The sequence below is a fragment of the Heliangelus exortis genome, chromosome 9 (assembly GCF_036169615.1).
Source record: "Heliangelus exortis chromosome 9, bHelExo1.hap1, whole genome shotgun sequence".
Classification (NCBI taxonomy): domain Eukaryota; kingdom Metazoa; phylum Chordata; class Aves; order Apodiformes; family Trochilidae; genus Heliangelus; species Heliangelus exortis.
The window spans coordinates 1,051,380-1,075,313 of record NC_092430.1 but is presented as its reverse complement, the minus strand read 5'-3'; the positions used below and the strand labels follow the sequence as shown (position 1 = coordinate 1,075,313).

General features: G+C 46.7%; 2 protein-coding genes across 4 annotated transcripts in view; both read right to left on the bottom strand.

The window, feature by feature from the left end:
- Positions 1-5,799, bottom strand: part of RNF168 (ring finger protein 168) — a 439,984-nt gene extending 434,185 nt beyond the window's left edge. Inside the window, exon 1 of the mRNA XM_071751578.1 lies at positions 5,793-5,799. The gene's annotated coding sequence lies outside the window, so the exon portion shown is untranslated. The remainder of the gene's footprint in view (positions 1-5,792) is intronic.
- Positions 136-23,440, bottom strand: KLHL6 (kelch like family member 6). 3 transcript variants are annotated; one of them, XM_071751580.1, is made up of 7 exons: positions 23,060-23,438; positions 18,271-18,436; positions 12,081-12,530; positions 9,543-9,780; positions 6,202-6,404; positions 4,691-4,904; positions 136-1,138 (listed from the first exon to the last, which is right to left on the bottom strand). In XM_071751580.1, exons 1-7 carry the CDS (start codon positions 23,317-23,319, stop codon positions 837-839), a joined length of 1,833 nt encoding a protein of 610 aa, XP_071607681.1. In that variant the 5' UTR covers positions 23,320-23,438; the 3' UTR covers positions 136-836. The 3 variants fall into 3 exon arrangements, with proteins under 3 accessions (XP_071607681.1, XP_071607682.1, XP_071607683.1); XM_071751581.1 differs by having other exon boundaries at positions 932-1,107; positions 23,060-23,440; XM_071751582.1 differs by having other exon boundaries at positions 977-1,138; positions 4,695-4,904; positions 23,060-23,440.
- Positions 23,441-23,934: the final 494 nt, after the last annotated feature.

Below are 23,934 nucleotides of genomic sequence, written 5' to 3'. Positions count from 1 at the left end.
TGGGAGAGCGCTGCCCCCCAGTGGGGATGGAGCCGGGGCTGCCACCACCGCCGGGATCCCTCTGGACAGCAACAGAGGGGAAAAAGCCTTTCAGGCACAACAGAAAACCATCCCGGAACAGAACAAAAGGGAAACTAGGTTTTGGTCTGCTTTATTAGAAAACAGCTACAAAAATGTTCAGTGGAACCAGATGAGCGTTAATTTAGATTTGCAGCCTGTGCAGGCTCTTTCCTGGGGATGACATCAAGGTTTGCAAACTGAGACGGATTTTTTTGGTCTCACAGCACTGAAAAACTAGCAAACTGTTTTCAAGCAAGCAAACAAACAAGCATCAAAACAGTTTTAACTTAACCTAATGTGCCAACCACTGGAAAAAAGCAGAGCTTTGGAGGAAACTGTTATGTTATGTCTCACCAAAGTTACAGATCTTTCATTCCAAAAAACATCATCTTTCTTTTACTAATAGGTGCTCCAAATCCAATTTAACACAATAAATAGCTGAACAAACGTCAGGACTGTGCTGAGCCAGTTCCAGCACGTTTCAGAGCAGATATATCTGAGAAGTAAATTTCCAACCTCCACCTCACACATCCCATTTCTTTGCCTGATGGGAGGTATTGTGTTGGCAGGGGTAAACTCCAGCTGGTCCCTTTGTTTGTCTGAGATAATTTAAGGATATGCTGTACAGAGGAAGTGCAAGGGCTGAGCATATATACAGATACTCCCCAAAGGCCCCCGTGCTGGTATTTCCATTGCTAGCTGCAGCTCAAAAACCCCATCGTGTCAGTCTGTGCCAGGAGGTGTTGGGTTTCATGGCGGTTCTGCCACTGTCTGGGTCAAACAGAAACCGCCCCAGGCACAATCCTGCGGATGTGAGTGTAAGACTTCCTGAGGGTAACACTCCCGTGATGAGACACCCCCCGGGGCAGGACACACTCTTCTGTCAGCTTCTGAGTTTCGGGGTCCCAGCACAGCACTGTTGCAATGACTTCGTTCTTTTCATCTCGGCCCCCGGTGATAAACAGCTTGTTGTTGCAGGGAGAAATCCCACAGCTGGCTCTCTCGTGGGTGAACTGAGTCACCAGGCTCCATGTGTCTTCCCGGGGGCTGTAGGAATACAGAGCTTTCATTGCCCCACCTGGAGAAGAAATGGGGATCAGTTTCCACTGGCCATTCCTCTAAGGGATTGGAATTAAACCACCCAACAAGGCTCCGTTCCTGACATTCGTAGCAATGATTTGTGTCCCAAAGCTAAGAGAAAACAAAGTCACAGGATACTTCATTGTTTTGAAAGCCAGATCCACAGAAGGCCACTTATTGTTCATGAGACTGTGGAGTTTAAAGCCAGAACAAACTGCTGTGTGCCCACAGTGACCACAGGAACAGACTTTCCTCATACCTGCTGCTCCAGTCAAGGACACAGCTTTAGAAAAATGCAATCTTTTGATGAAGAGCTTGGGTCACAAAGTACTACGTTGTGACAAGCAGTCACCATTAGAAATGAGTGTGTGATTTTTTCACCAGCTCCTCTAACACAAGTGTCCATCTGCCCATTAAACCTTCCTCTGCCTGGAGCTGGCTATTTTCAGAAGCCCATTCCTAGTCTAGGGGTTTGTCAGACTGAACTCATAACTTTATGGGTGAGCTATACAGAGAGTCACCTCCATTTCTCTGTGTTTCCCAAATCTGCAGTCAGTCTTGAAACTTCCTGCACAATTTTCCAGTTTTGCAAGGTTTTCCATTTCTTTTAAAAATGGTTTATACCTCAGTACTTACAAAACACTATGGAAATAGATTCCCCCCTGAAACCACCAACTGCTGAATGGTTCTTGCTTTGAAATTTGCAGGGACTGGGTCTGTCTTCAGTCTTATCCTACTGACCATGAGTTGTAACAGCTCCTGGGATCCCACCTCATGGCACAGGGGCCATTTACTTATTCTAGTTCTAATAAGCATTGGGAGGGGTTTCAAGTACTTCAAGGGTGATGATGTCACTGAGAGGTGACTTAAACAAGTTTTATTTCCCAGTTGGAGCAGGCTGAAAACATGCACGCTGTCAGCTACAGTGATTCATCTGTGGCTGGTAGTTCACCAGTCGGTAATTTGATTACTTTGGATGCAGTAACCAAATGTTATTTTATTTTTTCAGCCCCAGGGGTGGCTGGAGGGTGCTGACTTCTGTCCAATTTAACTAGATCTGTTTCTCAGAGAGGGAAACAGGTTTACTGGTTAAAGATGCTGGGTGAATGTAACTGGAGTATCATGTCAATATTTATTGGGAATTGTATCAGCCAGCTCATAAATCATGCCCTCTCTTCCTGTCTGACATCTTGTATGAAGATGATGTCAACCCTTGTGCTGAGAAGCATATATATCCATATGTATATATATCCACATGCATATGTGTATCTGTGCACACACACACACATGATAAATCTTTCAGAATATTATTTGCTATTTGGTGATGCCCTGGCTTATGCCAGCCCTCAGCACCATATTGATTGTAGTGCCAGTGAGAAACTTTCTGAGCCAGCACTGCGGTGAGGTGCTATTTAGAGCTCCTCGTCTGGAAACAAACGTTCCTCTTTTGTTTTTTCCAGTACCACCTGGAGATGTGGGCAGGCTCCCTCCTCCCTCCATAATTCAGCTCCCCACCATTAAACTCTTCTTCTTCCAGTTCTGGCAGTTGATTGAATTAACCTCAAGCACAGTCTAGTGAAGAGGTCTGGATCTTTGGGTGGCTTTGCTCCCATGACCTGCTCCTAGTACTCATCCCTCCATAAATCCTGTGTGCATTAGGCAATGTGCAGTGCCCCTGGGAAGGAGAGGGACATGATGTAACCATGGGGTCATGTAACCATGGCCATAACCAGGAGGGTTAAAGCCCTTTGGGGGGCTTTAAGCTGTCTGGGTTAGCTCCAGCTTTCCCAGATACCTATATTTTGCTGATCCCAACGGGATGAGGTTCAACATTCCAAGTGCCAGGTCCTGCACTTTGGCCACAACAACCCCATGGGGAGCTCCAGGCTGGGCACAGAGTGGCAGAAAGGGAGCTGGGAGTCTGGATTGCCAGGAAGCTGAAGAGGAGGCAGCAGTGTGCCCAGGTGGCCAAGAAGGCCAATGGCATCCTGGGCTGGCTCAGGAACAGCGTGGCCAGCAGGTCCAGGGAAGGGATTCTGCCCCTGTGCTCAGCCCTGGGGAGGCCACAGCTTGAGTCCTGTGTCCAGTTCTGGGCCCCTCAGCTCAGGAAGGAGCTTGAGGTGCTGGAGCAGGTCCAGAGAAGAGCAAGGAGGCTGGGAAGGGATCCAGCACAAGTGCTGTGAGGAAGGGCTGAGGGAGCTGGGGGTGTTGAGGCTGGAGAAGAGGAGGCTCAGGGGAGACCTCATCACTCTCTCCAACTCCCTGAAAGGAGGTTGGAGCCAGGGGGGGGTTGGGCTCTTTTCCCAGGCAACTCTCAGCAAGACAAGAGGGCACAAGAGGTCTCAAGTTGTGCCAGGGGAGGTTTAGGTTGGACATTAGAAAGAATTTCTTTCTGGAGAGGGTGCTCAGCCATTGGAATGGGCTGCCCAGGGAAGGGGTGGATTCTCCATCCCTGGAGATATTTCCAAAGAGCCTGGATGTGGCACTCAGTGCCATGGGCTGGGAACCACGGGGGGAGTGGAGCAAGGGTTGGACTTGATGAGCTCTGAGGTCCCTTCCAACCCAGCCAGTTCTAGGATTCTATGATTCTATCAGGCTAACAGGGAGTTTGACTTGGAGACTCTTCACAACTGTTTGTGAATGTGCTGGATTCCCACCCGGCAGCAGGAAGATGCATTTTACCATTGGATTATACATAGAGTTTGTGGGTAAAACTGTCCTGGGTTGGGTCAGGATAAAGGGGATTTTCTGCCTTGTGCTTTTGCTTTCAGCTCAGTCTCTTGGAAGCAGCTGCACTGCTGAAATGAACAGCAAGTTTCTCAGGCAGTGGCTGCTGCTGGGACTGATCCCACTCCATGGTTATAGTTACAGCAGAACCAAGGACACTGCTCAGCTCTGAGGAACATTTTGCCCTCCAGAAGGAGAAAAGGAGTCAAGAGGTCCCACCTGGAACCCTCCTTTGGGGAGGAAGGGACAAGAGAGATGCCAGAACTGACCAAACAGAGGATTCCATCCCATACACCTCATCCTCAGGAGAAATGGGAGGGATCACCAGGCTCAAACCCCTTCCTGCTTCCCCTGCTTCTCCTCTCCCTCTTTGCTTCAGAACATCCTGGGATGATTCCATCCCTTCCTCTGCCTTGTGGATCTGATCCATTCCAGCTTGAATCTGTGTGTTCCTGCCTCCAGCTCCCAACTGCTGCTGACTCCAGGATTCCAGCCTGGACTTTCCCAGGGTGGCCCTGCAGCCTCTGTGGTGATGTGAGAGTTATTGGGGGAGAGGGGAAAGGAACGTGGGATCAGTTTTCCTGTCTATTTGTATAGGTTGAGTCAAAAATGATCATTCCTGTTCCATTCAAGCTGTGTAGTTCAGTTCCCAACCCATCAGTCTCTCTCCCTTATTCTCTCTCCTTTCTTCAGCAGGGAGGGGAGGGGGATTAGCAGACTGTTACTCTGTTTAATTGCTTGGCCAATGTTAAACCCTGACAAACTCACAGAGAAACAAGCCCTGGTGTGTGTGGACAAGCAGGATCATTGGTGTTTCCCCTACCCACAACATAGATGTGCTCTCGGAAGCTGGCAGCATTGATGCATTTGGCTTCCACGGGCATGGCAGCTCTGAGGCTCCAGGTGTTGGTCACTGGGTCATAGCACTGAGTCTTGTCTGTCGCCAGCTTCCCGTTGGGTCCTCCCCCAATCACATAGAGTTTCTTCTTGTAGCTGGCTGCTGCAAAGGAGCTCACATTCTCCATCAGGGGAGCAGCCTGTGCAAGTGTAAAAATGCCTCAGTCACCATTCTGGAGAAGAGGAGGCTCAGGGGAGACCTCATCACTCTCTCCAACTCCCTGAAAGGAGGTTGGAGCCAGGGGGGGGTTGGGCTCTTTTCCCAGGCAACTCTCAGCAAGACAAGAGGGCACAAGAGGTCTCAAGTTGTGCCAGGGGAGGTTTAGGTTGGACATTAGAAAGAATTTCTTTCTGGAGAGGGTGCTCAGGCATTGGAATGGGCTGCCCAGGGAAGGGGTGGATTCTCCATCCCTGGAGCTATTTCCAAAGAGCCTGGATGTGGCACTCAGTGCCATGGGCTGGGAACCACGGGGGGAGTGGAGCAAGGGTTGGACTTGGTGATCTCTGAGGTCCCTTCCAACCCAGCCCATTCTAGGATTCTAGGATTCTATGATTTTGGTTTCAAATCAAAACAATATAGGGTGGGAGCCTGCTGAATTTTAAGTCAGGTGTCCCTTTTGAGATGGTCAGTTGGGTTCAGAGGATGATATTTCTAGGGAGAGGGAGGTTTCAGCTTTTTCTTAAGACAGTAAACCCCTTGATAAAAATATGCTTTGTTCAAAAGCTCTTATTAAAATTATGTTGTCAACAATTCAGAAGCTAGGAAATGACAGAAATGCCCCTCATCTCCTTTATGTCTTTATGCACACTGAAAAAGCACAAGAAAAGTGTTCATATTGCTTTCTACTCACAGCTGTGACTGTCAGATTCCTCTGCAGGGCTTTGTATCATCTCAGAATTTGTGTTGGTATCTGCCATTCTGAGGCCCAACAGAATTATTCATGGATTCACTGGCTGCTTAATACTCTCCTCTCACTTCTTGAGGTACAGTTACAACTCCTTCCTTTCCATCTTGGTTACGTTGAAACCTGTGCTTTCAACTTAAGTGTATAACCCATCCTGTATGTAATGCACAGGTTGATACACACATATATACAGTATGTGTCATAGCAGTAGTTTTCAGCCTGTGCTCTGGCTCATGTGTGCTGTGTTCTTACTGATTTATGCAGTACTAGCTTTAGAAGTCAGGCAAGAAAAGGAAAATCAGGCACTAGATATCTCACAGGCAGTGATGGGCAGTGTGGCTTTTTCTTTCTGAAGGACACACATTTCTACAGAAAAAAATAACTAAGGTTTTTTACCGACCGGAAATAATTAAAAAAACAGAAATAATTAAATTACTGGATTCTGTTCTGGTCATTTTTATGAATCAGAGCCCTAACATTTTCTGATGCAGATGTTCCAAATGACTAAAATCCTATGTGATGCAAATCTTACCTCTGACCAGCAGTTATGAAAGGGATCATATGCTTCCATGCTGTTGATTCTCTGGGTGCCATCAAAGCCCCCAATGACATAGACTTTCCCAGCCAGCACAGCCATTTTGTGCCTCCATCTTCCCGTATTCAGGTACTCAATTTGTATCCATTTGTTGATGGAGGCATTGTATTTCCAAACATCATGCTTTGTTTCTTTGCCACCTGCAGGGTACATGACACAGGTAAATATAACAGCATAGCTTGTATTTACTCCAAATCTCCAATATGTCTAAATTTTAAAATGTTTTCTCAAAGCAGAAAATCAATCATTGGTCCTCTTGATCAACTACACCAGTGGTCTGCTCCTCTTATACCAGAACAAAATTTCTGCATTTAGTTTACTTAATAGTGAAGACAACTTTTTCTACAGCCCAAATACTCAGTAAAATTTCACCAGACCACAACTGTTCTCATTTTAATCATGAGAGAATGACCAACACCACACAGTGTGGGGTTTTGCAGGAGAATTTTGGGCACTAGCAGGGCTTTGCAGGATACTGGGAAACAACAAAATATGATTTAAATAAGATGGTGGAGGATGGTGCCAAATCCATCAAAGACAGACAAGCTACCAGTTTGTGCAGAGTAGCCAGGCAGTCAGTCTGGTTTTAGAAAAGACCACACTGAATTTCCATCAGCTGCTGTCCTGCATGGCACGCCAGAAGTTTCACTATTCAGCCTCTCATTTTTGTGCCTCTCCTGCTGGTCTCATTCTCTGCTGACTTGGATTTGCTCCATGTTGATAGATCAGGGTTGGACCCTACAAATTCATTGCAGAGCTGACTTGCAAGCCAATCTTTATTCATGCTAAAGTGGAGAGCAGTGTTCTAAACGAGGCTTTTTGTTTGTAGGGCATTTTTGGTGTAACAGCAGTGCAAATGGATCTAGTTAAGCCTGAAGCCACGTTTACAGACTGAGTAGCTTATGCCATCATCTGCAACCAGATTAAACATTTGCTTCACTGGTGAATATACTGAAAAGAGAATTCATATTCCATTGCAGAAGTGTCTGCCTTCATTGGGATTCTGTACTGCAGCCAGGTCACTGCTAACTGATGGAGCTCATGGCTGGGCCCAAGAGCAGATTGAATAGGAGATAATTAGCATGCTAGAAAGAGTCGTTTGCAATGCTTTTGTCTCAGTAGTTTTCACATGGATGTGCTGAATTTTATTTGCTCTCCCAACAGCTGAATGCAGCATTCCTGGCTCCAAGGGGCAGGGAGGCTGCAGGTGTTCCCCTCCCTTTTTCTTCCTCACTTTGTTCTTGCCTGCACAAAACCAGAGCCTGAGCTGGACAGGGAGGGTGAATTTGCTGCACATTAGGGGGCAGGAAGAGATTTTTGACAGAACTGGAGGTTGATATTGTTCCTGTGCTTTCTCCACATCCCAGTTCTTTTCAATTTTAGAGGAAAATTGTAAAATGAAAGTAACTGGATGCTGTGTGCTAATTCCTGTCATCTGGAGTTACACCACAGATGTGGTGTTTCAGCCCATCCAGTCAGAGCATTTAAACTGTTTGGGGTAATGGTGATCTAAAAGTAATCATAACCTTGTGCAAAGGCCTTTCCTACCGTTCAGATGCTAAAAGAGCAGGGAGGACTCCAAAAGTACCAAGATCCTGAGGGAAATGAGCATGGGGGAGGGGGAGATCAAGTTAGGAAAGGTGCAAGTGAAGTTCAAAAAGAACCAGGTCTCAGGAGGTAAAAAAAAAAAAAAAAAAAAAAAAAAAAAGAGGAGGGGGCAGATGTTCAATTGGTAACGAAACATTAATAATTTGGTTTAGCTGGAAAGAAACTGAGAAGAACTTTGATTCACCCAGCTCTTTATATAGGTGGGAATGGTGCAAAGGAGATAGGAGAAAGGAAGTAGAGGGAGGGAGACAAAGATGTGAAATGAAGCAGAGAGGGAAGAAAGAGAACCTGTGAGAAGAGCAGCAAGGGGAAGGCCAGGTCAGACTCACGGGAGCAGGGAGGTGTCAGCCTGGGCTGGAGGTAGAGCTGCACAGAGCATAAAAGAAAGGTTGAGACAACACTGGACCAGATGTCAGGAATAAGAGGAAGCAAAAGCCTGTGGCCTTGAAAAAGAGGAAAGGGTAAGAGATTAAAGGCAAATGGAAGAGAGGTGTGGAGGTGTGAGGGATGTTCCTTTGACCCTTAACAGAGGGTCTACTGACAGACCAAAAAGAAATTCCCTAGAGTGGACTGAATGGAAAAAAAAAAACCCTTTATTTGTAACTAGGGAAGGAATAATGGAATTCTTAGCCCAGGTTTATCTTATATAAATCCCAGATTTAATAACTTTCAAATTGGAATGAGGTAATAAAAATCTGTGAATTCCCAAAAGACAGAATGCAATGGGAGATACTTGAATAAATGCAATGGGCCATGAGCTGTAGCAAAGTATTCACACTTCAGCCCTCCCTTCTTCTTTCTTTTCTTCTGTCTCAAGTGAGCATAGAGTGCAGTGGATGATTTTGTGGGAAAAGGTGTCCTGCCCATGGAGACACTGCTTGTATCATGCTCTATAACCTGCCAGTGATTACAAGCTTGCTCTTGTTTTTCCTTTGGAAAGCACAATGACATCACCAAACATTTTGGTGATAGGCCATCAAAACCAGGTGTTAAACTGACCAGTGAGCTTGAGTTTGACCTTTTTGACTGTCAGAGAAAAACTCTGTACCTCCAGGATCAAATCCCTACACAAAGCTCAACTGTATTTGTGTGTGGGAAGTTAAATATGCCCCCTGAAGCTCTGAGGATGATGAGCTGCCAATGAAATGTTCAGAGCCATGCTGTGGGACTGAGTCACTGGGCTGCATCTCCTTACAGGGTGAATGTTGTCATTAGCAAGTGGGCACCTCCAGAGTCCTGTCTGGTGGCTGGTCAAGTGCTCCTGAAAGTGGAGTTTCCCTGCAGGTTCTTGACTGACCTTTGCAGAATGAGTCAGATTCGAGAAGATTTTTGATAACATTTGTGGATCTGCAACTTGATTTATTGCAAGAAGATGCTGGAGCAATTATTCTTCATTTTATGTTTGGTGAACTGCTCTCAGAGGCTCTTCCATGGCCGCAGTCACTGAGTGTGCACACAAAAGCAGCCATTGCATATGGATTGTTATTCTTTGAAGAGGAATCCTAAAATTCTAGCCAGGGCCAGGCAACTCCCTGCAGCCTGTTCAGAGCCAAAGCATTAGGAATACTTGTGGTGCTTAATTCTACCACAGCGTGCTTGTGAGAAAAGCTGGCAATAACTGTGAGAACCCTGGGCTCCCCATTTTGCACTCCCAATGTCTTGTTCCTTACCCGATATGTAGACTTCATTTTTTAGTGTAATGCATGCAAACTCCACCCATTTTTTATTCTCGTTCTCCGTCTCCTGCTCTGTGCTGGGTAATTTTGCTACTTCCAGGCGGCTTCTCCTCAAAGGATCCAGGCAAGTCACTTCTGCCACAAACTTCTCATCTTTTGTACAGCCCCCTATGATCATAAACACCTCGGACTGGAACTCGTGCATCCTGGGCTTGGTTCTTTCTGTAATAATCTAAATGGAAGGAGCACAGAGTGAGTACACAGGACACTGACACCTACAGCTACGGGGAGCTCTGGTGACCTTTTTTCTGAATTCTTGTTCTGTAGATCACAACAGGGTTTCATCAGCTGCACTAATAATCAAACCCTGGAAAGCATCCTGGAAACACTCAGTGAAGGTTGCTGTATCCTTCCTTGAGCAGGATTTCTCCCACATTGGCCTTAGTTGCTTTTGCCAACCTGACAGGATCGTTTCAGATCCTGCTGCAAGTTCCCAAGGTGGCACCCAGAGCTATGGAGGTGAGCAGTAGTGACAAGGACATGAGAGGACAGGTTCTATTTGGGCTGATGGAGTGAGAGCAAGGTAGGAAGGCCTTCAGGTTTTTTCAGGCCTTGGGGAACTTGGAGAGAGCAAGACCACAGTTAGTGGTAACAGAAAATAAGTGCTCTCGTTTTTTGTTCTGAAGAGATACATTGAAGCCTCAAAGCATCAGCAGTTCTCTACTGTGTGTTGTGTTTTGTTTGGGGTTTTAAAAATTAGTTTATTTGTTCATAAGTCTTAATTTTAAGCCAAAACCAGAAGACTCAAAGCCAGCACCCTGCTCTGCTTAGCCCTAATTTACTGTCTGTTGGTTAAATTTATGGACCAGGTCTTTGTCTCAGGGACACTAAAAGAAGTCACTTCTTGGGTAATTGTTCACCGGGAAAAAAGAATGTAGAGGGTGCTTGAAAACTTCTGCTCCTCTATAGCAATCTTACATCTAGTGAGGGTCAGACTGCAGTTATTACCTTCTGTGTGCCCCAGAGAAGCAGTTTGTGCACCCACAGGCTGGATTCTGTGGCAAGAGGCAGCTTGCTTACATTTTTATTTCTCTTTCTAAACTACTTTTAGTATGTTTCCATAAACTGGTATAATGATACCTACATTAAAAGATATTATTTACACACAGACACATCCTGTATTTTCTGTACAAACTGTTAGGGAAATTCTTAGAATTATAGAATCAGTTTGACTGGAAAAGATCTTTAAGATCACTGAGTCCCATCATTAACCCTGTTGATTCTGGTACTGATCCATGTCCCTGAGCACCACATCTACACAGCTTCTGAACACCTCCAGGGATATTGGTTCAACCACCTGCCTGGGCAGCCTATTCCAGTGTTTGATAACCCTTTCAGTGAAGAAGTTCCTCTAATATTCAATCTAAACCTCCCTGGCACAACTCGAGGCTTTGTCCTGGAGCTTGCCAGATTTCCAAATTCTGTTTTTAACCTGTCTGTCACCATTGCCATGCATTAGCCCCAGGCAGGACAGCTGTCGGGGCTGCCTCTTTGAAGATTAACATAATGAGTGCTCAGTCCTGACACAGTCCCTTGATCTATCTGCTGAGTGGGGTAAGGCTTCCTTGAGGAGTTCCCACAGCCTGGCAGTGCCCCAGGTCATTGTTTGCTGTCTGACATCAGTCACCAGCACAAAGAGCCTCTGGCCTCTGTCCCCTTGCCAGTGACACATCCAGAGATGGATCCACAACGTGCTCCTGGGGCCTCCTGCCTTCCTGTGACTCTCTGCCTGAGGAAGCACACATTTCCTCACATCCTCACATACCTCTGCCCCTCTTGTGAAATCTGACCTCTGGTGGCTCTTCCCTCTACCCCACATTTTGGGCTGGGAGACAGGGCTGATACCTAACTTTCCAAAGAGATGGGCAGCTGAATAATTGGGGATCTGCAGGACAGGACAGGACTCAGCTGGAGGTCAGGATGAACCTGTCTGGATGCAAATAAGGAAGAGAGGCTGAGCTCTCTTCTGGGAAGAGACCATCTTCTTCAGGGGAGGTTCTCTCTTTCTGAAAGATTTCCCCCCACAGGTTGAATGGAGGTGTTACATATTCAGATTTGAAAGAGTCATTACAGACTGTGGCAGAGTTGAGTGAGAAAAGAAATCTTCCTTTTATAGGCTTGAAATATGAGCTGCGAGGGTGAGGTGTCTGCTGACAACACCCTTCCTTTTTACCAGGGAAGTCACCTGGGGTCTTTGTTTGGCCTCACAAGTGTATGTGTGAATGGTCAAGCTCAGGGGCTGACATGCAGGAAGCTCTACTCTGTGTTTTAAAAGAAGCTACCAGAACCTTCTGAGCTCTCTAAAGGAGCAGGATAACTGGTAAGGCTTACCTTGACTTTTATCTAGCACTTGTTAGCCAAACTTCAGTGCAAATCCCTTTTTCTCCCTGATGGGCAGACCTCAGGTGGGTTTCCTGAGCAGAAGCATGAGACATTTTAAAGGAGCAGCAAATAACTTCCTTCTTCACTCACCTCATTGCCTGACAGATGGTACATTCTGGCTTCCTGGAGCAAAGGAAAGACATCTGGGCACTGTCTAATAAGTTGATCAGCTTCAACAGTCTCTACAAAATACCAGGGGTCCAAGAGGGGCAGTCGGACGTTCTCCAGCACGTAGGGCAGGAGAGGAAATCTTTCTGACTCCTTGTAACGAACCCAGCTCATCACAGTTTCAAACACCTGGGCCTCCTCTGTCACATAGAGGTCATCACTCTTCAGAGTGCTGCAGAGGATGTCAGCTGGCAGCTCCAGGTACTCCTCGTGGCTCAGGACCTGGGTGAAGTTCTGGATAATGTAGTTCTGCACCTGTAGTTTCAGGCTGTGCAGGGAGTGGGCATCAGCCAGCCTGAGGATGCCAACACAGTTCTCTGGCTGCAGGGCCTCACTGAGGAAACTGGCACAAGCATCTACCATGCGCAGGAACTGTGGGCACAAAATGCATGGGGAAGCAGAGAACAGTTACTGGTCTGACTGGATCACAGGAGAGCTCTGGGCATGGGTCCCCACCAGCTATGCTCAGGGTAGCAAAGAGTTAAGGGAGACAAGAAATCAGTCATATGAGAACAGCTCCCTCCCAGAATCTGCAGCATGAAGTTAATTTTCCCTCTGGAACCATATTGCTTCTTTTCTCTCTTGTGTGACAGTCACAAATGTTACTTGTTTCACAAAAGTAAAGGATTTTCCACCACCCCCCTTCCTCCGTGCACCAGCAACCACTGAGTTACAAAGCACAGAAAAGGTCCCCAGGCTCCAGATGTGCTCACCCTGCTTCATCTTGCACATCAGCTCAGGTCAACTAGAAGGGAGTATGGTTTTGGAGAGCAGGTGGTGGCTCCAGTGTCTGTATTTATGCTGCCACCACCCAAAACAATGTCTGAGGCCTTGCAAAGGGTGATGGAAAATGAGGGCTGAGGTCTGGGAATTTTGGGCCAAAGTGCAGCCCCTCCAAGATGTAAGGGCATGCTGTCCTGTACTGGGGTACCTGGCAGGAAGAGCCTGACCCACACCAAATCTCTGAGTTGCCTGTCAGCAAGGGTTGTCTGCTAAGTGTCTGTTGTGGGGGAGGCCTTTGGAGGTTTTAGTGACCCTTTTTTTCTATGTTATCACCATCAGTTAAAAAAAAAAATAGTATACATTTTACACACAGTCTGCTTAATCAAAGAACTTCCCATGTTTGCATGTAGGGCATGACAACTGCTCTCATTTCCTTGTCACAACAGCCCCACCAGAGGGTCCCAAATGTGCAGCTCCTGGAGCATGGATGTCTGCAGGGCATTCCCCATGGACTGTGATGTGAGCTGGGTTGATGGTGATTATTTAGGAACTGGGAGCCAGTTTTGAGGAGAACTGCTAAATTGGAGTGCTTCATCCCAGGCTTCCTGTCTCCTCTGGGACTGCAGATATGGACAGGGCATCAGTACATCAGTATTTGGTGTGGCCTTGCCACTGAGCAGTGCAAACAGCAGCATACAGAAAGATGGGCCAGAACTGGTGCTGTGTTTCCATCCATGCTTTTTGAGTCCTTTTTTTCCATCCAGCCTCAGCATATAAATCATTTTAACTCATTCTGTTCCTCTGGGGAAAGTTGCACAGCAGTAATTTAGGGGCGAAGAGGGAGCAAAACATTTTTGAATTATGTAGATGAGTTTCAGTAATTAGGGTAGAACCTTCCAGACCCAGCAGTGTCACGTTGACACATTTAGACTGTTTACCAGGGCTGAGCCATGCAGACTACCTGGTTCCTGTTTTACATTTAGATGTGGTCACCAGTTTAGAGAAATGCAACTGGCTGCTGCAGAGGGGTATGTGAAGTCTCAGGATATGTGATATGTGTCAGCAACACACTGTGACACCACACAGAGCTCGGTGGCCCCTGGGTGCCTGCCACACTCAGGGTGCCTGTGCCCTGAGCTAGCACAGGGCTAACATTTGCCATCACCAGTGCATTTCCCTGAGGAGCTGGAAGAGCTTTGTAGCAGACCTGAGGCAGTCTGGGGATTAGCCCTTAAACAGTTGGGAAAAAACCAAATCTGTGATTTGCTAAGGTCGCTCACCAAGTTACCAACAAGTCTGGGAGTAGACCCCAAAACAATCCTCTCCCCAGCCTGTGGCCCAACTACTGTAAAGTGCTCTGATTATTTATACATGGCTCGTTAAGAGTGATACTCCTGGGAGAGTTTCCAGACACCAGAGGGTTTCCTCCAGGCTGTATTCACTTGTCTGCACAGCCAGGCAGGCAGCAGGAACCACACTAGGGAGCTGGGATTTTGGGCAGGCAGAACTGTGAGGTGAGGGAGTGAGAAAAAGTCTCAGAGCTTAACCTGAGAGTCTGGACCACTCAGGACTTTCCCTGGCTGCTGCTGCTCCTCGGCTCTATGCTGTGCCTTCTCCCCACCCCTCCCTTCATTTAGAAACAAAACTGCCCCCCCTAAATTCCCCAAACTTGATGAGCATGCTGCAGTCAGTCCCGTGGGATCAGGTGGCTCAGGAGAAAGACTCCTCTGAGCCTCTGCTTCAGCTGCTCTTATTCTTCTCATTGAGCTCTCAATCTTCTTTCCTTTCTGTGAGTACCTCCCCTGATGCCAGCCCAGGCATGATCCCTGGGAACAGGTTAATCAGTATCTTGGTCCTTCTCCTATTACCCCTTTGAATCCAGGTTTTTGCTTGCTAGAGACATCCCATATGCTTACTTGGCCTCCACTTCTCTTTCAGTAATAGAATTTATTCTCCCCTTTTAAATCCTTGGTTGTCCCAGCTTTGATTCAGCTGGTGTAAGCAATGAGAGCAGCCCTGGCTCCTGCTGTAACCCCCAGCAAGGGAACACTGCCTGGAAGGGCTCTTATTCCCAGCCTATCTGAATGGAGCACAGTTTGGGGGCAAATCCTGTGTGCAAAACCCACCCCACCTGCATCCCCAGAGAGCCCCATGGCAGGGATCAGCTGGGTGCTGAGGGGCCCTGCAAGGACTTGAGATCAACAGGGAGCTGACAGCTTTCTGAGCCTGTGAGATGAATGAAGAGGAGCCCATCTCCAAGCTGGGGTCCCAGGAGCTCTCAGCTGGCACAGTGCAGTGGCTGCAGTGTCACCAGCACTGTCCTGCCACAGCCACCCTGGCTCTTCACTGCTAAGTGGCTACAGGGTGGTTTCAAGGTAATTGGCAAGTTAATTTTCATGAAATGTGAGTTAAGATGCAGATGAGAGGTGCTCTGGGAGTCAGGAAGGACAACAGGCTGGTGATGCTGCAGCCTTGCCCTGGCAGCTGGTGTTCCTAAAGCAGGGGCTGTCCCAGCTCCTCGCGACAACCCTGTTCCTCTGACATCTGCTCAGGACCTTCCTTTCCTCCCATCATCTCTTGGCTTCCACCAAAGCCCTGCTGTGGCCTCTCACCTAAGCTGTGCTGAGGAAGTGGGGTAATACTGAGGTTTCTTGGGGGGGGAGGGAAGGCAGGAGGGGTGCAGGCAGGTCTGAAGGCTGTTCTTGAGTTACTGTGAGGGAAGCAGAGCTCTCTGCCCCAGCCCTGAGAGGCAGCTGACAGCTTAGCCCCACTAAGAGGTGAAAGGCTGAGTAGCTACAGAGGGTGCTGGGTTGGACCCAGGGTGGGCACCAGCCTTGCAAGTGTAGTAGCTGGGCAGCCAGGAGCCCAGACAGAGGAGGTGACTGTTGAGCTTATGTTGCAACTCTGTGCTAGGTGGAAAAAAATTGTCTGGGTTGCTTCAGGGTGAGGCTGAGCTGTTGAGCAGCTCCCTGCTCCAAACTCTTCCTCTGATTCACCCAGTGAGGCAGGGCCTTCCTGCCATCAGCTTGGCCTTCATTTGGGCAAAACTTAGTGAAGGGACTAAGGGAAGGTATAATTATATCAAACTCTTTCAAAAATCGTTTCTAGAGAGGGATGGAGTATCTATATGGGAATATCTAGAACTGAGCAAGTTGTTTCTTTTTTGATTCTTTGTCAAGTCTGAGAGATGGAGATGAGGGACTGCCAAAGATTGTTGCTAGTCAGATAAATAGTTCTATTTAGAATTTGGTGATTTCATGTCTTCTTAATTGAAAAGGAAAGAGTTTCTCAAACGAAAACATTACAATATATTGCAGAATCAATATTCTGGATTGAAATGAAACATTTGACTCTTTCAGTGGTTTCTGTTTGTTCTTTGGCATAAATAGCAGTGACAAGCTGGCAGAATATTAGTAGTTCCTAAGTCTTTTTTACACAAAACGCATCTTCAGCCAAAAACCTCACCTGTGTATAATGTGAGGCTTCAAGGCCTTGCAAATCTTTATAATATCAAAGGTGGTTGCAGTAGGACTTGGGATCACTGCTTTAGTTGGACACTCCTGATTTTCTAAGTTTCTGTAGATTACTATTCTTGCTCCTGGTAACCTTGCAGTGTTATCATTATCCTAACAATCACAGAATGGTCAGGGACTGGAAGGGACCTCTGAGGGTCATCTAGTCCAACCCCCTAAGGGATCCCCCAGGATCCCTTAGAGCTGGTTTGAGAGGAATACATCCAGGGATGGAGACTCCACAACCTCCCTGGGTGATCTGTTCCAGTGTTGGGTTACCCTCAGAGCAAAGAACTATTTCCTCCTATTCCATTTAAATCTCTCATGTGCCAGTTTGTGTCCATTACCCATTGGAGAAGAATCTAGACCCATCCTCCTGACACCCCCCCTCCAGATATTTATAAACATTGGTAAAATCCCCCCTCAGCCTCCTTTTGTCCAGCTGAACACCCCCAGCTCTCTCAGCCTTTCCTCACAGGGCAGATGCTGCAGTCCCTTCATCATCTTGGTGGCCCTGTGCTGGTCTCTCTCCAGTTCTTTGTCCTCTGGAACTGGGGAGCCCAGAACTGCACTCAGGACTCCAGGTGAGGCCTCAGCAGAGCAGATGAGGGGGGGTAGATAAACCTCCCTTGGCCCCCTCTCCTTCATGCACCCCAGCAGGGCATTGGCCCTCTTGGCTCATGGTGAGCCTGGTGTCCACCAGGACTCCCAGGTCTTTGTCCCCAGAGCTGCTTTCCAGCCCCTGGTGCATGGGGTTGTTCCTACCCAGATTCCTACCCTACAAATGTTTGGTAGTACCTAACAATGCTTGATAGTTTTCTGAAAGCACTAGCCTTGATAATCAAATTAAATCAAATTAATTCTTAGTTTTAATGAAAAATAGGGAAGAAAAAGGAGAAAAAAACCACCCAACATAAATTCCTGCTTTTGCTGGTCTCAGAAAACAAAACAAAAACAAACCCTAAGAAAAAGTTCAGAAGAAAACAAAAATAATACAGAAAAATGTCCTACAACTGAACCAGAAGTAGCCCTTGAGTGCTGCCAGTTGGCAATGTTGGTGTGCTGCAGATGTCAGTAAGTTCCTGCACTTCAGCCCCAGGTGACAGTGAAGCCACACCACCTTTTCTGACTTACCTTGAGGAACACTTTATAACTTTCCCTTCTCTCCCCACAGCAAGTTCCAGCTTCTGTTACCCCAAAGGCCACAAGTTCATTTCAGAGCAAAACCTCCCATGTAAGATTGAAGAATCTTAAGTTCATAATGAACCACAATGAAATGATGGTGGAGTTGGGTTTCTTGCCTTTCTGAATGAAAAGCCTGGGCACACACAGGTACCTTGGCACTTGGCAGGTCCTGCTGCTTGCAACGTGTCAGCAAGGTGCAGCTTGGTCCCAAGGGCTGCAATTTGGTAGAGCTCACAGGTGATTTACACCACACGTGAGCACCTCATGGACCAAGGGCTGAGTAATGCTGCTCAGGTCTGAATTCCCACAGTCCCAGGTCATGAATAAACCCCTTTACATCATCAGGCCTACAAAGGAGGATGCTAATTTGGGCTGCTGAGCCTCCATCACGGGGCAGTGGAGAGGCAGACAGTTATCTTCCTGCTCTGGCCAGCCATGCCATCCACTGCCCACTGACTTTTTGGGGTTGACCTGAACCTTGGGGAGCAGTGTCCCAGCAACACAACTTTCCCAGCACAGCAGCTTCCATTACATGGCTGCAATTGCCACTTTTTTACCCCAGTGTAAGGTAATAGGAAGCAAAATGCTTCCAGAACCCATGAAATCAGAGATGTTTGCAGTGTGTTAACCAGGGTGAGACATGGTGTTGCCAGAGCAACAGGATTGGATCAGTCCAGTTAAATTACCAGTACCTGAAAGAGGCTGGCAGCTTCCAAGACTTTCTGTACATTTTGCTTTGTGATGAGCATCTTGCTGGTGTAGGTATAGTCCAAGAGTATATTCATGGTTTCTGCATCAACTCCTTTAAGTATGATCTTCTCTTCATATTTCTCTCTTAAATCATTGCAGAACATGGCCCTGAAAAGAAAAACATTTACCTTTTACTGCATCCCAGCCTGGATGAGGCATTCTGAAAACATTTGCTATATAGATTTCAACACAGAATACTCAGATTGCTTCATATTTTATGCAATTAGTAACAAAGAAAATTATGCAAAAAGTAACAAGGAAAATCCTTTTCTTTCTTTCATCCCACTTTACTCATGAGCTGGATAAGGCATGCACACATGATGGGTACCCCACAACTGGACTCTTCTGGAGCTCCATGGCAGCAAAGGGCAGCTGGGACCTTCTCTGGGTCTGGACTGATGCTGCAGAGCAGTGGTGATGTCTCACCTGTTGGACTCTTACAGACTCTGACTCTTTCTGTTTCATTATGCCCAAACCTTCAGGCCCCTGGCATTCTCCATACTTTGTTAGCAGTGGTATTTTACAGTGCTTGGGAAGGTGAAGAGCCCTCTGCTTCCAAGCTGCTCAGGCTGAACCCTGAGGGCCAGAGCAAATCCACATGGCTGAGAGCCTCACCTCGTAGCTTCCCAACATGTTTTTGAACCCTCATTAATACCAGGGATGTGCCAGGAGAGAATGGCCTAGGGATTTTCTTCTAATAATTAAGAGGCTGAATTTTCTTCTGCTCAATGCTGGGAGCCTGTGGTAGAACTGTAGAGTTGATACCTGTTGGCTAGGTAAGAACTTGAATAATCATGAACTGGAACTACTGTCAACTGGCAAGTGAAGGGGTTTCATGCATGTTGATACCACCTCTTCTTTGGTGGGTAGTACTGAATTTGAAAGGTGACCACCACACACACCTTTGGCACTAGGCTGGTATTTCATTTGGGATATCAGAGATTTCTCTAAGAACTATTAAAATCCATTATGCATTGTGACAGCTGTAAGGCAAACCCACACAACTTCACCTGCATTTTCAATTCATAGTTTTAAGCATTTCTTCCAATGCTTTTGATTTATTGAGAAGTTTGCTTAGTCCTGTGTATTTCACTGAATTCTCTGCTGAGACAAGGAACTTCAGGTACTTAAGCAGGGAGCATCTGGTGTTTTCCATCCATTTGCCATGTGCCGTGCCACTGCTCTCCAGTAAAAGCTGTTTACATCTCTGTTCCAGCCAGAGGTGTCAATCAGACAACTTTATTCCAGCACCACTTTTACGAGGGAAACATGGCCTAAGACTTTGGATCCCTGGCTTCTTCCTGGGCTGCACTGTCTTCCTGTCAACACTTTACATGACTAATAAAGAAGAGTTTGGTATGCAGGGTAAAGAGCACTCCTAATTACACTTCAGGTCTGCATGGGTTTTTCACCAATGCAGTTGCACGTGGACTCACATACTTCTGATCTGTTGAGCCAGATTCCAGATTATGTGAAATCTTGCTCTCGAGTGAGCTGGTATTAGTTATCTCAGTGTATAAAACTGCCTTTTGGATAAAGAGAACTCACTTTTGACCCTGAGCAGAAAAGTTACTTGTCTGAAAAGATATTCTGCCAAAATTCTCGTTTTCCCTTCACTCATCTCAGCTCATTAGAGGTTTTCAGTTCACTGCTCTGCTCCATGGTCCAGTTTCTGCTGCCACTGAAATCAAAGTATTTGAAGGACATGAAGACAAAATGCTCCTCAACATCAGTGAGCCCAAGATTCTCCTTAGCTGCTCTCCCTTTTGGCAGAAGTGTAAGTCTGGGGCATGCAGGCAGGTGGCCATGTGAAAGCAGCAGCCCCCAGTCCCCACTTCTCCCTGGGGATGGGGTTTCAGCACTGCCAGGGAGGTTTGTGTGAAACAGCCAATTCAGCCAATTCAACCACATGGGATTGGTGGCTGCCAAATGCTTCATCTGCAGGAGAAACAGGCAGCATGCAGGTGTTGTCTGCTCTTGTTCCTTTTCTTTCTTAAACTGTCTCACATTTAACTGTCCCTGTCAGGGAGGTGAGAGCTGTCCCTTCCCTCCCACAGAGCTGGAGTGTTTGGTGGATATTAGTTGGATTAGTTAGAAATATTAGTTAGAAATACCCAGCATTACACCACTGCTCAGAACCAGCCTTGGGCTTCTGCTGGAGGCTTTGCACAGGGATCTGGTCACAGTGCTTCCACCCGTCTGTCTCCTCAGCTGGGAAACTGCCCTGGAGCTGCCATCCACTGCTGATCTTGTAGGGTGACATTCTGCAGCCAGCAGAAATCACACATCTCAAGCTCTCTGCCTTCCACAGGTGCTCCCCTCCAGAAGGTGGGAGGGCTGTATCCATGCAGCAGTATCCATGAGAGCTGCCTCCTGTAGCAGCCTTCCTGCTCCTCTGATGGAGTGGAGCTCATCCCAACCCCTTGTACTGCCTGGGGGAATATCCTGACACCAGTCAGGATGGATCAGGCAGAACTTCTCTCCTGGGGATTCAATTGCTGCTTTCTGTACTTACCCAGAGAGGTGTGTGATTATTTTCTCTGGGGCTCTAAATCCTTTGGATGTGGCTACTAATTTCTTTGTCTGTTTCCCTGGTTCCTCTTCCTCTTTAACTGTCAACTAAGCCTTTGAACCAACATTTACTTTTAGAAGTGCAAATCTGAAGTCAGGGGCCAGGACCAAATTTCAGTACCTAAAAATGGGTAAATGAATAAAAAATAGGGAGAAACTTCAATGAAATTAATGAGGGGTTGCCATTTGTGAAGCACTTTTATAGCACCCACTGACACTGCGTGTGCTTGGAATTAACCTGACTTCAAACAACTGTGCTAGAGTTTGCAGATGCTGTGAAAAACATTGCTTCAGCCTCTCCCAGCTCTATTCTCCCACTACCTGGGGCAGTGCAGAGGTGAGGAACTACTGTGCCACCTTGGTAAACTTGTGTTTTTCTGCTCTGTTACTTTCATCTAGGTAGATGGGGACTTAATGCTTTTATGTCTGGACATGCAGGACATGCCAGAAGCAGCAGTCTGTCTAATCTCAAGTCCTGGTGAAGGAGGAACAAGACATAGTTAACTTGGTTTGACTGTGTTTAAATTATTTGCATTATGGCACTCAGTGTTGAGTAAGGGGTTGGTTGTATCACACACTGTTGCAAGGGAATGAAGCCTGTGACTCACCGTGTCCCTTTGCTTTGCTCCTGTGGAAATACTCACAGAAACAGGTGGGATTTAAGAATTTCTTCTTTCTTTGGGCCCATGCATCTTCTGGTGAATTACAGCAAGATGAAGCAAGCCACCTTGTGAGTAGCAGAACTAGTGAAGCTCAGCTCCCTGCAGAATCACTTCCCTCTTCACAGATACCTCCTTCCCTTCCCTTCCCTTCCCAAAGCCTCCATTGTCTCTCATGATTTCTGTCACACACATTTCACTGTCCATCTCAGGACACTCAGCACTCTGTGCTTTCTCTGGTTCTGGGCACCACCTGTGTTTCCCTGGCCGGACTGTGGTGCTCAGAACCAAGCTGACTCCCACCACCTCTCCTCTGTCTCCACACTGATTCCCAACAAACTTGTGGGAACTTCAGGTTTTCCTCATCTGCCAGACATGACTAAACAGTTCAGTTGAGGTCTCTTCAGACAGAAGCACCTTTCTGCATAGCAGGAGAGGAACTGTGGTTTTTCAAAGTATCACTATGGTAATTCTGAGTTTAATTTGGGCATCTGCTTTCCTTCCTGCACACAATGCTGGCAAGAAGTAATTGGGCGTCTCTGCTTTGAGCTGTACATATTCACACAGGCAATCCCTACAGTCTGTCTGTAGAAATAATACCTATCTCCAGATATTCACCAGCATCATCTCCATGGTGAGATGATAAAAGCAGAACTGTTCTTCCAGGCACTACTGGCAAAGCTTACTGGGCTCCATTAAAATTAGCTTTCTGCTCATGTCACAAGTGGTCACAGGTTCTTTTTTCTTATGTTTCCTCTGTAGCTATGCAGTCATCTGACTACTTTGGCATTAAAAAAAGAAGAAAAAAATCCCAGCCATGCAAATTTGATTGTCTAAATGATAATGGAAAATCTGTGTTAAAACTGATACCAAGTTCCTCTGTGTGTTTAAAATTGGTACTTGCTGGCCAGTAGTCTGTCTATTCTAGTACTGAAAGAATGAACAATTCAGGAGCAGAAGGTGTGGTTGGAATGGAAAATTGCTTTCAAGGAAATATTCCCCATTGCAAGTGATTTTCAGTAACCCCAAGGAAGATGGAATATCTGCTCTTACCCCTCTTCAGCTGTTTTATGCAAGTATGTGTTTTTACCACAGAATGGTAATGGGAAGAATTACCAAGTTCCACAAACCCACTCCTATCTCAATAAAAATGCCCTGTGATCTGGATGAATATTGCTCTTTTCCTGAATCCCAAAGGGAAGCTACAAGGGACTACAGGTACTGAGTTAAAAGACCATTTTCTCATGCACTTGTCTGCCAACCATTCTCTGTTTCTTCGCATGCCTCCAGCAGACTTGCTGAGTTCTGGTACCAAAAACTCCAGCAAACCCACAACTTGAAACTGCCTTATTTAAGTCTGCAGCTTAAAAAAGAAACTGAAAGGTACCGGGAATTACAGACTCTGTACAAATTTGCAGAGTTTCACCCCCAGTTTACACTCCTTGAGTTCAAGCGTAAGCAGCAGAGTAAGTTGATTGGCTTTGTTTCTCCCCTGACTTACCTGAAATAATTGCTTGCTGCAGCAAGGACCACTCGGTGACAGGAGAACTCCCTGCTCTCCACACAGAGGATGACATCTGTCAGGGAATTCTCAAGTCTCAGGTTCTCCAGCCCATTCTGGAGCAGGAGGGAGAGACCCGTATCGTCAAACTTCACCTTGTCACCGCTGGACACTTCCACCAGCTCCCCCATTTTCGTGGAACACTCATGGTCCACAGAGCTCTCGGGCTCCTCTGAGCTCTTCTCCAGCATGTCCCCCATGTTCTGGCCAGCACTGTTTCATTCTCTGGGTGCTTCAATCTAAAAAGGGCTCCTCAGCTTGGGGCGAATCAGACTGCAGAGCTTGGGCGGATTTCCTGTCCAGAGGTCTGTGCTTATCTGGAGCTGTCACACACACAACAGGAAGCCTTGCACTTTCTCATCCTGTTAACACAAACCAAGGCTGGGCTTTTTGCTGTGAATTTCAGGCAGTATCAACGTGTTTAGAAAGGACTTAAGATGCCTCTGGATGTGAGAAGATTGCAAGTGACAGGGAAGGGCTGCTTCCCACCCTCAGGCCAGTCCCTCACTGGGATCTGGATCTGCTGGCTGGGGTGATAGCTGGACCCGATTGCTATGGAGTCAGCAGACAGGGCTGATAGGGGGGGAAAAGGGTAATATTTGAAATTTCATTTCCCAGGTATGTGATTATTAATCACTGAGCTGGTTTGGGGGTTTTTCCTAATAATATGCTGACATATTCAGAAAGCCCTCCAAGTAGCTGTTTCTGTCCCTAATGACAAACATTGAATAGTTTTTGTTAAAGGCTAAACCAGCAGCATTACTGTCTCCTGGGCATGGAGCTACATCAAAGATCTCCTAGCTGGTGGTCTTCAG

Excerpts from the sequence above, each read along its gene's own strand:
- KLHL6 (XM_071751580.1), bottom strand. The coding sequence starts at position 23,319 with ATGGGGGACATGCTGGAGAAGAGCTCAGAGGAGCCCGAGAGCTCTGTG. Across the intron at positions 18,437-23,059 it reads GCAGCAAGCAATTATTTCAG|GGCCATGTTCTGCAATGATT; the intron begins GTAAGTCAGGGG and ends TTTTCTTTTCAG. Across the intron at positions 12,531-18,270 it reads AAGCTGCCAGCCTCTTTCAG|TTCCTGCGCATGGTAGATGC; the intron begins GTACTGGTAATT and ends TTGTGCCCACAG.